Source organism: Zingiber officinale, chromosome 9A (assembly GCF_018446385.1).
Source record: "Zingiber officinale cultivar Zhangliang chromosome 9A, Zo_v1.1, whole genome shotgun sequence".
NCBI classification, from domain to species: domain Eukaryota; kingdom Viridiplantae; phylum Streptophyta; class Magnoliopsida; order Zingiberales; family Zingiberaceae; genus Zingiber; species Zingiber officinale.
Genome location: NC_056002.1, coordinates 46337135 through 46349152, shown reverse-complemented (window position 1 = coordinate 46349152; position 12018 = coordinate 46337135). Strand labels below are relative to the sequence as shown.

The 12018-nt window shown below is 36.3% G+C and overlaps 1 protein-coding gene across 2 annotated transcripts; it reads left to right on the top strand.

Moving 5' to 3' along the window:
- The first annotated feature begins 436 nt into the window (after positions 1-436).
- On the top strand, positions 437-11707 carry LOC122018907 (eukaryotic translation initiation factor 3 subunit A-like). Of its 2 annotated transcripts, none has more exons than XM_042576374.1 (15): positions 437-570; positions 658-786; positions 1390-1494; positions 1875-2356; positions 5449-5664; positions 6375-6743; positions 6833-6862; positions 8026-8253; positions 8371-8532; positions 8820-9038; positions 9120-9326; positions 9731-9937; positions 10029-10109; positions 10652-10853; positions 11056-11707. In XM_042576374.1, exons 3-15 carry the CDS (start codon positions 1449-1451, stop codon positions 11487-11489), a joined length of 2883 nt encoding a protein of 960 aa, XP_042432308.1. In that variant the 5' UTR covers positions 437-570; positions 658-786; positions 1390-1448; the 3' UTR covers positions 11490-11707. The 2 variants fall into 2 exon arrangements, with proteins under 2 accessions (XP_042432308.1, XP_042432309.1); XM_042576375.1 differs by having other exon boundaries at positions 459-570; positions 664-786.
- Positions 11708-12018: the final 311 nt, after the last annotated feature.

Genomic DNA, 12018 nt, shown 5'->3' with positions numbered 1-12018 from the left:
TTAATCAATTTTACATCTTTTTAACCCATATCTCCAATACTATGAGTATGAGTAGTTGTAACGTGTCTTTTTAGATGAGTCTAGTGGTTAGTATATGAGGTATTGTCATAATAGATTTGAGATTCAAATCTCGGTAAAGTCGAGATAAATATCTTCCGTATGTGTTAGGTCCTGGGATAAATTGACGGAGACGTTGAAGACGAACACGAACATATTTAACTTTTTTGCCACAATGAAACGTCGTATTTACGCTAGAAATGGAATTGAGAAAGATCCGTTTACCATGGATATAAAAATCCAATACCTTATTTTCAACAAACCCAAGCATATTGTGGTTGGGTTCACTCAACTTGAGCCGGACCATTTTATACTGGTCCGGCTCGGTCGTTCTGATAATTTATCAACAATCAAGGGTAAATATGACATTTAACGATGCCCTTACGACCTAAGGATTCCTCCTCCCCCTCCCCCACGCATTTCTTCCCACACCATCGCCCGCAGTTGCCTGCTCCAAATCCGCCGTCGTCGCTCTTCTTCCTCCGATCTCCGATCCGGTTGTCTTCTACTAAGGTCAGTCGCTAAAATTTTTCTGGAAATTATTTTTTGTTGCTTCTAAAGATCTTAGAGCTTCGGAGTTGAATTCGTGTTATGTTAAAGATCCAGCCTTTCTCCTTCTTGGCCGTTGCGAACATCATCTCCTGCCCTCTTTGACTATCGGCCGCTGCGCAGAAGATCTGTGAGCAGCACGCCGCCGACTCCTAGCCTGCCGCACACCGCCATTTCAAGGTATATCGAATTTCCACCGGTCCGAATCATCATTTATAAACATCTTAATCAAGTCAGATTTCAATAAATGACTCGTCTGCATTTTTGCTTTTTTTTTTCGTTACACTCTTATGCATTTCGTCACAATAGGATTGCATCCTTCCAATCTGTATTTGCATTATTCACTAGGTGTTTAATCTATAACAAAAATTAATCTGTGAAGAGAATTTGAGGAATTTAGAATGATGAGATGGATGGAGAATACTAGTGAAGAGTAGGAGGAGTAATGAGTTTGTGAAATTGGGTTTTGCAAGTGCAAGAACGAAGATAGTGTACTGCACGTGGTGTTATAGTAGTGTGCTTATTCTTGTCTCACAGTTAGGTCTCCTGTGATTTGGTGATGAGAGGCTTTGGTTAGCCTTGCCACTTTGATTTTGTTTATTCCATTTCAGTCCACATTATTTGTTGATTATGGCAATTGTTATGGATGTAAATATCAAAATTTTAATCTTTCATGTAAAAGAAGTGCCTTTCTTATGAGCATGTTGAAAATAGGAGTGGCACTCTATTCTATCATGTCGCAGCTTTGTATTTGACATTGCTATTTGTGTCTTTTGTTTGCAGCATTAAGCCTGCTCTGTGGAAGGAAGCAGACATCAGTGAAGCATATATTTCTGCTGAAAATGGCGACTTTTGCTAAGCCTGAGAATGCTCTGAAACGTGCAGAAGGTAGTAGTTTTTTCTAAAAAATATTTTCCCTCTGCACAAAATAATAAGTTCATACTGTTTCTGTTGCATCACTTAAATTCAGGTAGACAATGAGACCAACATGTTGGAATCTCATGAATAAAGTGTTTGTGTTGGTCCATATGTTACCAAATGTTGTGTATTGTTTAATCGAGAAGAAAGGAGCTAGTTAAACTAAGAAATCATTCTTTCAAAAATATGTCTTATTGTCTTAATAGTTAGCTCGTGATCAATTAATCAATTACTGCCAATAAATATATCCACAAATTGATTTGCTTTGTCCATTCATGCAACCTGCGTTTTCTAATTGAGTTATTAACTAACAATATGCATACCTTTTCCCCTTGTCTCCTTTTATTCAGAGTTGGTTAATGTTGGACAAAAGCAAGCTGCCTTGCAAGCCCTGCATGATCTAATCACTTCAAAAAGGTACAGAGCATGGCAGAAGACTCTAGAGAAAATCATGTTCAAATATGTAGAACTCTGTGTGGACATGAGGAAAGGTCGATTTGCCAAGGATGGCTTGATTCAGTATCGGATCATATGTCAACAAGTAAATGTAAGCTCTCTAGAGGAAGTGATAAAACACTTCATGCAGCTTTCAACTGAGAGAGCTGAGAAGGCTAGAACTCAGGTGCAAGCTTTGGAAGATGCGCTTGACGTGGAGGATCTTGAAGCTGATAAGAGACCTGAGGATTTAATGCTAAGCTATGTTAGTGGGGAGAAGGGAAAGGATAGATCAGACAGGGAACTTGTTACTCCATGGTTCAAATTCTTGTGGGAGACCTACAGGACAGTGCTTGAGATTCTGCGGAACAATTCCAAATTGGAATCACTATATGCGGTAAGATGTCTAGAATTTTTGTTTATTTGATACAACACTTGTTTTCCTTCTAAAAATTTAAAAGTTTTTTGTTTGGCTCCTCTATCCATGCATATGCTTGATCTGTTTCAAATATGCTTACTTCTATGACTACTTCATTAAAATTCTTAAGTGTTTGAAGGAAATATATGGACATCAACTTACTTTACTGTTAAGCCATTGTAGCAATATGTCATTCTTAAAATAAGAAAGTGGTAAAGAATCCTTGAAACATCTATTTATCCTCTAGGAATTCTTTGATATCAAAATCGATTCATGTATTTAGGTCCAGAAACTTAATATGTTAACATAGCAATGTATCTTGAGTTTCAAAGAGCTATCTATTTTTTCATGGTTGAAAATCTACAGATCCCTGAAATGAAAACAAAACAGTAGGAGACAAAGGCTGCCTAAGGAAATAACCAGTATATATTTGTTTAATTAACTTAATCCTCTACAGTTTGTTTTGGTCAAACTCAATATGCACCATGAAATAAATTTGATAACATTTTATTTAAAAAAAAATGATGGTTGCAGAGATCTTCAAGTTTTTTATAAATTTTCAGAAGATACTTTTACAGAAAATCTACATTTTCCCTTGTTTGGTTGTGATACTAGGCAAATATTTTTCCTTTCCTCCTTTCGTGTTCTTCAAGTTGGGTTCCTTCCTGCATGCTTGTATGCTTCCATTTATGAATCAGTGAGTGACGACGGGCATTTAGTGAAAGTGGAACTCAAAAAGAGTTTGGTTGTGCTGAATGGGTTATTGGTTGAGATGATGCCGAGTGGGCCTTGGCTGTTGGTGTGTGTGGTGTGTGTGTGTGTGTGTGTGTGATGGGTCAATGAGTGGAGAGGGGTTTTAGTAGGATGGGGAGGCTTGTATAAAAGGGTGGCCTGTTTGGTGGAGATAATGCTTCAGTAGGGTGATGTCAACTAGGTCTTGGTGGCGGAGAGGAGGATGTTTAAATTTGCAGGATGACACCAATTGGGTTGCATAGGGAAGATACCTATTGGGTCTTGGGGGAGGGAGAAGTGATTAGGTCTTTGGGAGATGGGGGGACTACATCAACAAGCGGGTGCTTGGGAGAGGTAGTTGATTGACTGGTCAGTGGTGATGTTATTGGCAAGAAGAAGGAAATTGGGGGGGGGGGGGGGTTGCTTGGGTGTGGATCTTATTTTATGTTGATCTCAAGGAGTTGTTTTCCCCTCAAAGGGTCTAAGGAAAAGGTCTTCCAAGAAAGCATTTTCTGCAATGCTTAGCATGATTTAAAATTTTGAGCCGTATCAGAGTTTCGGTTTATGATTAGAATGATACGGTTTTGATATTTTTTTAAATATAAAATATATTAATTAAAAAATATTATTATAATATTTAATTATTATAAATACTTACTATTAGGTTAAACAAATATTTTAAAAATTAGAATTGGGTAAAAATTAATTTAGGATTAACTAAAGTCTAGATTAGGATCAAGTGGGCTTAAATTAAATTGAATTTATTTTAATTAGTTTAAGGAGCAAAGTTTTTCATATGTATTTAAGGAGATAAAGAATAAGAAAAATAAATTAAAAAGGAATTTTTTTCATGTATTCAAGGATGAAATAAATAAAAAAACAAATTAAAATGTGGGGAAGAAGGAGAAGAAATTAAGAGGAGAAAGAATTAGCCATAAAAAAAATTTTAAAATAACAATTTAAAAAATTAAGATTGAAAAAATTGGCAATTAAAGATTTTTTTTTTTAAATTGAAAAATAATGCAGCCTCGCATGGTTGCCATGGTCTCGTGTGAGGAGTTTGTGTGAGGTGCCCAAGCGGTCGTGGGGACTCCGAGAGGCCGTGAGGCCTCACGTGGGTGCGCTGGTGTCGCCACTCTGTCGGTCAACCGGTGGAACAAGATGTTTTGCCCATGCTGCAGGTACATCATGAGATTTTAGATCATGATCCTTAGATCACATTTCATGTGGGTGCTTCATGATCTAATTTTTTTTTTTGTCATAACTACTATGTCTTTCTATTTCTATTTTGATATTGTGATTCCTCATTTTTTTGTTATTTTTATTTTCAACGGTTCTTTGATATATGCTCTTATCATTTTGTTTAAAAATGGAAATGAGTTGGTACAAATATCACTCATAACTAAGGATTCAAAAAGTATATACGGGGTTGTGCAGTCAACCCATTGCATAGCGCATATGTGAAGGCTTCAGTGACCAATATTAAATTTTTAAAAATATTTATATTGATATCTAAAGTATTTCTCATTTGCAAAATAATTTTTTTAATACTAATAAATTGCAAATTTTAAGTCAATTAGTTTAAATTGGTTAAAATAAACCACATAAGGTTGACTACATATGTCATATGCTAATTAGATGCAGTTTATATCCAGGCCCCCATTCAAAATCTGCCTAGTGCTTATGTGGCTTAAGTACTGGCTTTTTAAAATCATGCTTATAAATGATTTTTGTATCCTTTTAGGAATTCAAGTTAGATAGTATGAAGTTCTTATATGATCCTCACAAGTGATCTGAGATATCAAATGCCACTTTGTTGCTACTAAATCACTTGGCATTATCATATACCTATTGTATTTATTAACAAATAATCATGTATGTTTGCTGAATATGTTTGTGATTCCTCTTCTTTTATGCTTCATTGGCTTAGATGAAAAGATAGGAGGGAGACGGGGAGGGAGAGTGATTGATCCACAAATCTTGAACATGCATAATCATTCAGTTATATGGTTTTTTGTTGCTGTCCCTCTCCTCTCTTCCCCTAATAGTTATAGATCCCAGTAAGCTTAACCTTAGCTCTAGTTGTCACCTAGGCATTGCGCCTTATTGATTTGGTGAAGCTAAGGATGCATTTGTCCTCTTTCATTGTGTAATTTGTGAAGTTCAGTACTTCCTTATTTAGCTTATGAACTTATTGTAATCAAGACTGCTTTGCTGTTAAGTTGTAGCTAATAAGTCTCAGGTTCTACTATTGATAGAAATGAAATTAAACAAAATATTGAAGATGAACATACTATTTTCAATGGAATATAAGTAGTTCTTTCTGTCTTATTGTTTAGATGACAGCACATCGGGCCTTCCAATTTTGCAAACAATATAAGAGGACTACAGAGTTTCGCAGGCTCTGTGAGATTATAAGAAATCATCTTGCTAATTTAAACAAGTATAGGGACCAAAGAGACAGGCCTGATCTGACAGTTCCAGAGAGTTTGCAGCTTTACTTGGATATCAGAATTGAGCAGCTCAAGATAGCAACTGATCTGGAACTGTGGCAGGTTTGTATTTTAGGATTGCCTTATGTTTCTTTCATATATTTTATTTTGCTTTCCATACCATTTATGGTTTAACCTTGCAGCAATTTCCTGTATTTGTAAACTAGCAGTGTGTTCTTTCCTATATTGCATCTCCTAAACTTTAATGTGGGCCTAAATGGTATTACTTTGGTATAAATCTATATCAACAAGTGATATGGGGTTCACATTGATCAACCATGCCATCTTGTTATGAACTAGCCTCACCGAATCCCTTGTCATTTTATTTGTTTACCTGCAGAGCAACAATTTATTGGGTTTTTCATAATCAGTTCAATTAAAACTTCATAAATGCAACTTGACAAATATCAGAAACATTGTAACTTATAGTATACCTTTTTGGTAGGGGTTCCTTACTATAATATATCATTAGTAGTGTAGAAGCTCTGCAACACAGATTTCCATCATATGGAAGTTGTGGTTGTAGCATTCAAGTGAGGTCAGTCCCATATATTTCCAGCTTTCCAATTATATATCATCCCCCAAGATGCCTGGAATTTAAATCGTTTCATGCAGCATGGGTAAAACATGTACTTCTATGCTGATATTTCTAGTTCTGGTGTTGTCTCAGAATATTGTCACCTAGAGATACCTTCTGAGCTTTAAACCTAGGTTTTCTGTTTTTTTTTTGAATTCCGTTCCTTAACATGTTTCTGTATTGTTTCCTCATACAGGAAGCATTCCGCTCAGTTGAGGATATCCATGGTTTGATGAGTATGGTGAAGAAGAGTCCCAAGCCATCACTAATGGTGGTATATTATGCTAAGTTGACAGATATATTTTGGGTCTCAGATAGTCATTTATACCATGCATATGCATGGTTGAAGCTTTTCACATTGCAGAAAAGCTACAATAAAAATTTATCACAAAAGGACTTGCAGTTGATAGCATCATCTGTTTTATTAGCTGCTCTTTCAGTGATCCCTTATGACCAGAAGCATGGTGCATCTCATTTGGAGCTTGAAAATGAAAAAGAACGCAATCTACGAATGACTAGCCTTATCAATTTCTCTCTTGATCCTAAAGGGGAGAGTAGAGGAGTTGTATGTATTTAAGCCAGTTGCTTACATGTCATCCAGTGTCTTTTCTTATAAGAAATTGCTAGTTCTGATGTTTCACTCTTGTTTTGCAGCTTTCACGTGCATCATTGCTTGCAGAATTGGTATGCCATACATCTTTAGTGCCACTTTCATCCATTTATTCTTCATTCAATAATAATTCAATTCTTTATGTATCATTTTAATTTTGTACTGTCTGCATGCCATATAGTTTATTTTCATATGCTTCAGATGAAAGTCAATTGATTTTTTAATTGATACAAGTAATTTTTGATTTCTTTTTGGAATACAATTAGGCTACGTTTGGTTGGGTGTAATGTAATCTAGCTTGTAATGTAATCAAGTTTGTAATGTAATGTAATGTAATCTTGATTACATTACTACGTTTGGTAATGTAATGTATGTATCTTTGATTACAAGGGTAATTACATTCTTTTGTTTGATGTTCATTATTTTTTATAAGGAATGTAATTCGTATATTATAAAATGACAAAAATATCCTGCGACCTCTACTGACGGCCGTTGCATCTCTGCCGGAGCTTGCGGTAGCCACCGGCAACCAACAGTCGCCACCGGCAACCGCGGCGGTCGGCGGCGGACTAGGGGTATATTTGGCATTTAAATTTTGGTTAAACAGTGACCTCGGATTACATAGTATTTGTTTTGTAATCCAGATTACAAAACTTCACTATCTTTTGTATTCCAGATTACATTACATTACAAGTTTAAATTTAAACCAAACAAAATAATCAGCCTTGTAATATAATCCTGATTACATTACAAAGCAGATTACACTCTACCAAACTTAACCTTAGTTATATCTTCACTTAGCACTCACAAGGAATTTCTGAAACTTTAACAGTGTAGCAATCTTTGATCTTTTAAGCTCCAATATAATAAAAAAGATGTAAATTGCAACTTCTATACTGATGTAAGCTTTTAGGACCTTGGTAATCTTGTCACCCTTTTATGCACTTTGCCTTGTAATTAGTGATGATATCCTTGATATGTTTGTTTTTTAGCTTTTACAATAGAGGATGGAACAAAAAAGTTAATCTTTTCTCCTGTGTAAAATGCTATCTTTTCTAGCTAGTTTTAAAGAATTGTAACCCTATGTTACTTATGTTTTTCTGGTTGAGAAATTCAAACACTAGATTCCTCACTGCTATATGTTGTGCCCAAAATGTTATTTATCAACAGATGATTTATTTCCTGTCAATTCATGAAAGCAAACAGTTGTTAATTTATCAAAGTTTATGTTGTACAGACCAACAAAGGTGTAATGACTTGTGTCTCTCAAGAAGTGAAGGATATCTACAATCTCCTAGAAAATGAGTTCCTTCCTCTAGACCTGGCAATGAGAGTCCAGCCTTTGCTTGCCAAAATTTCAAAACTTGGTGGTAAGCTATCATCAGCCTCATCAGTTCCAGAAGTGCAATTTTCGAAATACAATCCTGCTCTTGAAAAGCTGACCACTTTAAGAGTTCTTCAGCAGGTGTGATTTTAGCATTTTTTTTTCTCGGAGGGTATTATTTGTTCAAGATTTCCTTTTTCTTATTTGTTTTTTGTATCTCAAGTTTTTTTTTTCCTTTTTTTTCTTTTATTCTATCAGGTTTCCCAGGTGTATCAGTCCATAAAGATTGAGTCTTTGTTGAAGATGATACCATTTTTTGACTTCTCAGTTGTGGAGAGGATTTCTGTAGACGCAGTCAAGTACAACTTTCTAGCAATGAAAGTTGATCACCTGAAGGGCACTGTTCTATTTGGTAATGTGGTATGGTGTTCAAACTCGTGTCTGTTTTCACAGGCATGTTATATTGATTTACATTCTTTTATTATTTACCCTGAACTTATGTTTCCCCTAAACACTAAAGACTCATCCTTAATCTATTTTTTTTTATTTTAGTGAGAAATAGTTTTAATTTTCTTTTTTGTATGTGAGCATTTATTGGATTGCATTTCTGCTTGAGCATGTTTTTATCCTTCCTGTTCCTGATGCTAAGTTATGCAATTCTTATGATACACACTTTATATATCAAAATGACTTGGTTTTGATCACAGGACATTGAATCAGAAAAGCTCTCTGATCATCTTGCTATTCTCGCTGATTCTCTTAATAAAGTGAGGAACTTAATTTCTCCACCTTTAAGGAAAGAGTCCAAACTGGGTGTGAGTTATGATCTGGCAGAAATAGTTGACAAGGAACATAAGAGGCTTCTTGCTAGGAAGTTCATCATTGAGAAGCGCAAAGAAGAACATGAACGTCAGATGCTGGAAATGGTATTTCCAACACTTTCCTTTTGCTGAGGATGATGTTTTGCTGAACTTTCAAAAATAACTTTTTTCTTTGGATATTTGAAGGAGCGAGAAGAAGAATCTAAAAGACTAAAACTTCAGAAGGTAACTGAGGAGGCTGAACAGAAGCGGTTGGCTGAAGAATATATTCGAAGAGAGGAGCAGCGAATTCACCGCGAAATAGAGGAGAGGGAGCTTCAGGAAGCCCAAGCATTGCTTCTTGAAACACAAAAGGGCGCCAAAAAGAAGGGAAAGAAACCTCTCCTTGAGGGGGTAAGCTAATATGGTTCTACTTGAAGTTAGAGATTTGCCACAAATATTATAGTTACTTAGGTTAATTATCATAGTTATAAAGGATATAGTGTTTCACTTTTGTTTTATTGAATGTGGTCACAAGTGAAATAATTGCCAAAGTTATCATTTTCTTAGCAAGAGATAATATAATAGACACGTCTCAATCTCTCATGTCTAAGTTATTCAATTTGTTTGGTGATAAAATTTTTATTGTCTTCAGAAGATTGTAGTTTGTGTTTTCTACTGTCTTGATTACATTCCTTTGATATCTTTGTTTATTAACCTTTTTTTACTTCACTGCACTGCTATGTCTTGTTTACTTTTTGAAAATGCAAAATGAGTTGTTTTCCGTACTGTGTATTCAATTGTTCATTATTTGTCAGGAGAAGGTCACTAAGCAGACGTTGATTGAGATGGCTTTAAACGAACAGTTGAAAGAAAGGCAAGAGTTGGAGAAGAAGCTGCAAAAACTTGCCAAAACAATGGATTATATGGAACGGGCAAAGAGAGAGGAAGAGGCCCAACTCATTGAACAAGCCTTTCAGCAGCGCTTGGTGGAAGAGAAAATTCTCCATGAACGCGAACAACTGGTTCAATATGCTCAAATGCTCACTGATTTGTGAAGTTATGATCATATTGTTTTTTGGTGAGGTTGACAAAAAGTTTTTTTTTTTCCTCCAGAAAGAGATAGAGCTAAGCAGGCAGCACCATGCTGGTGATCTCCAAGAGAAGAATAGACTTGCACGAATGTTGGGGCAGAAGGTTAACACTTATTTATTTATCGTCTTCTTGTAAAATCTTTGGTGAAACTTAGGAAATAAAGTATTTCCCTTTTTTTCTGCTTGAAGTGCATGTTCCAGATCACAATATAAGCTGATAGTTTTACAGCCAAGTGTTTTTGCTGATTTTTAGTAATGCCAAGGCATGAATGATAAATACATGATAGCTTAATTGTCAGGCTTTGTGATTCATTCACTTTGTGAATGGTCTTTGTAGTATTAGGATGGTTCCTTCAATGAAAACTTGTTTCACTGTGTTCATGTCATTTTTATTTTAAGAGTTTAGCACCTTATTTTCTGGGTTTGAGTCAAGATGATCATGAAACAAAAAGTACTTGTTTATGTTAATTAAACTACTTCTTTCTTAGGTTGTGCTCAGTGCTCTGAACTTTAAACATAGGTTAATCATTTCAAGATACTCAAATTAGATTCCTTTCATCGACCTGACTTTTGCCTAACCTTAAGTGAATCAACAAGAAATTATATCTTTGATAGTTCTGATATGATCTATTCAATACTCCCCAGGAAATATTTCAGCAAAGAATAGTTATCCGACGTGAAGCAGAGTATAACCAGCTGAAGAAAGAGCGTGAAGATAAAATCAACCAAATTGTAACAATGCGGAAGCGTGAACGTGAGATCAAGAGGAAGCTTCTTTATTATCTGAAGTCTGAGGAAGAGCGGTTGACCAGGCAACAAGAAGAGGAGGAAGCTAGAAAGCGTGAAGGTAATTGTTGTTCTCCAAGTTATATTTCAATATATTAGCACTGGCTTCAGTAACATGACAAATAGGTTAACATGTGTTGAGTCAGTTTATTATGCCACTATAAAGCCTCTAGGAAATTTATACTTAAAACTATTGGAAGGACATGATACCGATACAGCCATACTTTCAGGGAGTTACATTTTTTTGTGTCAAAATTTTGCAGAGGAAGAGAGACGAAAGATAGAGGATGCAGAACGGAAAGCAAAGCTGGATGCAATAGCCGAGAGACAAAGACAACGGGAGAGGGAGTTGGAAGAGAAGGAACAGCTGCGAAGAGAAGCACTTAGAAAACCCACTGAACCTCTGCCACATCCAACTGGCCTTGCTTCAGCACCTCCCGAACCTGTTACTGCAGCAGCAGCTTCCCCTGCGTCAGCAGCACCTGCTGCTGGAAAGTATGTGCCGAAATTCCTCCGTGACAGAAGTGAGGGTCAAAGGGCAGCAGCTGCCCCTCCTGAGTCTGATCGGTGGGGAAGGAAGGATGAACGTCCTCCCCCACCTGGTAGTGGTGATAGGTGGACAAGTGAGAACCGCCGACCATCCTTTGGTGGTCCAAGGGCGGCATCTTCATCGTCCTGGTCAAGGACACGGAATTAGTGCAGAGTGTTCTCGTTGGCCTATAAATGTCCTCTGTTTTTCAACAGTGGCTCAGTGGTTAAGTGAAAATTTACTCAAGAGTATGGTTGAGTGTAGAGGATTATTCTGTTTTGATCGACCTTCAGTCTGTATTTGAACATTTTAGCTCAGATGATGTTTTGTACTTGTTTGATGTTGGTTAAATGCTATTGCATATATGACAGTTCACTTAATCTATCCATTGCATTGTATTTTTTCACACTGAAGATTGTGACATAGGTTTCAAGCATTGCCAATTCCCAATAGCTTCCCATCCCTCCCCAATCTGCCTGTTTGATGCTGCACCAATGCCGTATGTCTTCAAGTGCTAGATAAATTTTCTATTGGAAGCACCTCTACCCTGTGCGACATGAGATGCCCGTGAGGACACACTACAGAAAAATAGTTGATATACCTCTAATGACAAAAGAATACCCAAGATAGGGGAAACACTTCCTTACAATCTTCCATGTTCTCAAAAGTATGTAGGCTTCATACCAGATCAATGGGC

Coding starts and splice junctions, on each gene's coding strand:
- LOC122018907 (XM_042576374.1), top strand. CDS start 1,449: ATGGCGACTTTTGCTAAGCCTGAGAATGCTCTGAAACGTGCAGAAG. Junction 2,357..5,448: donor AATTGGAATCACTATATGCG/GTAAGATGTCTA, acceptor CTTATTGTTTAG/ATGACAGCACATCGGGCCTT. Junction 9,938..10,028: donor TCCATGAACGCGAACAACTG/GTTCAATATGCT, acceptor TTTTTCCTCCAG/AAAGAGATAGAGCTAAGCAG.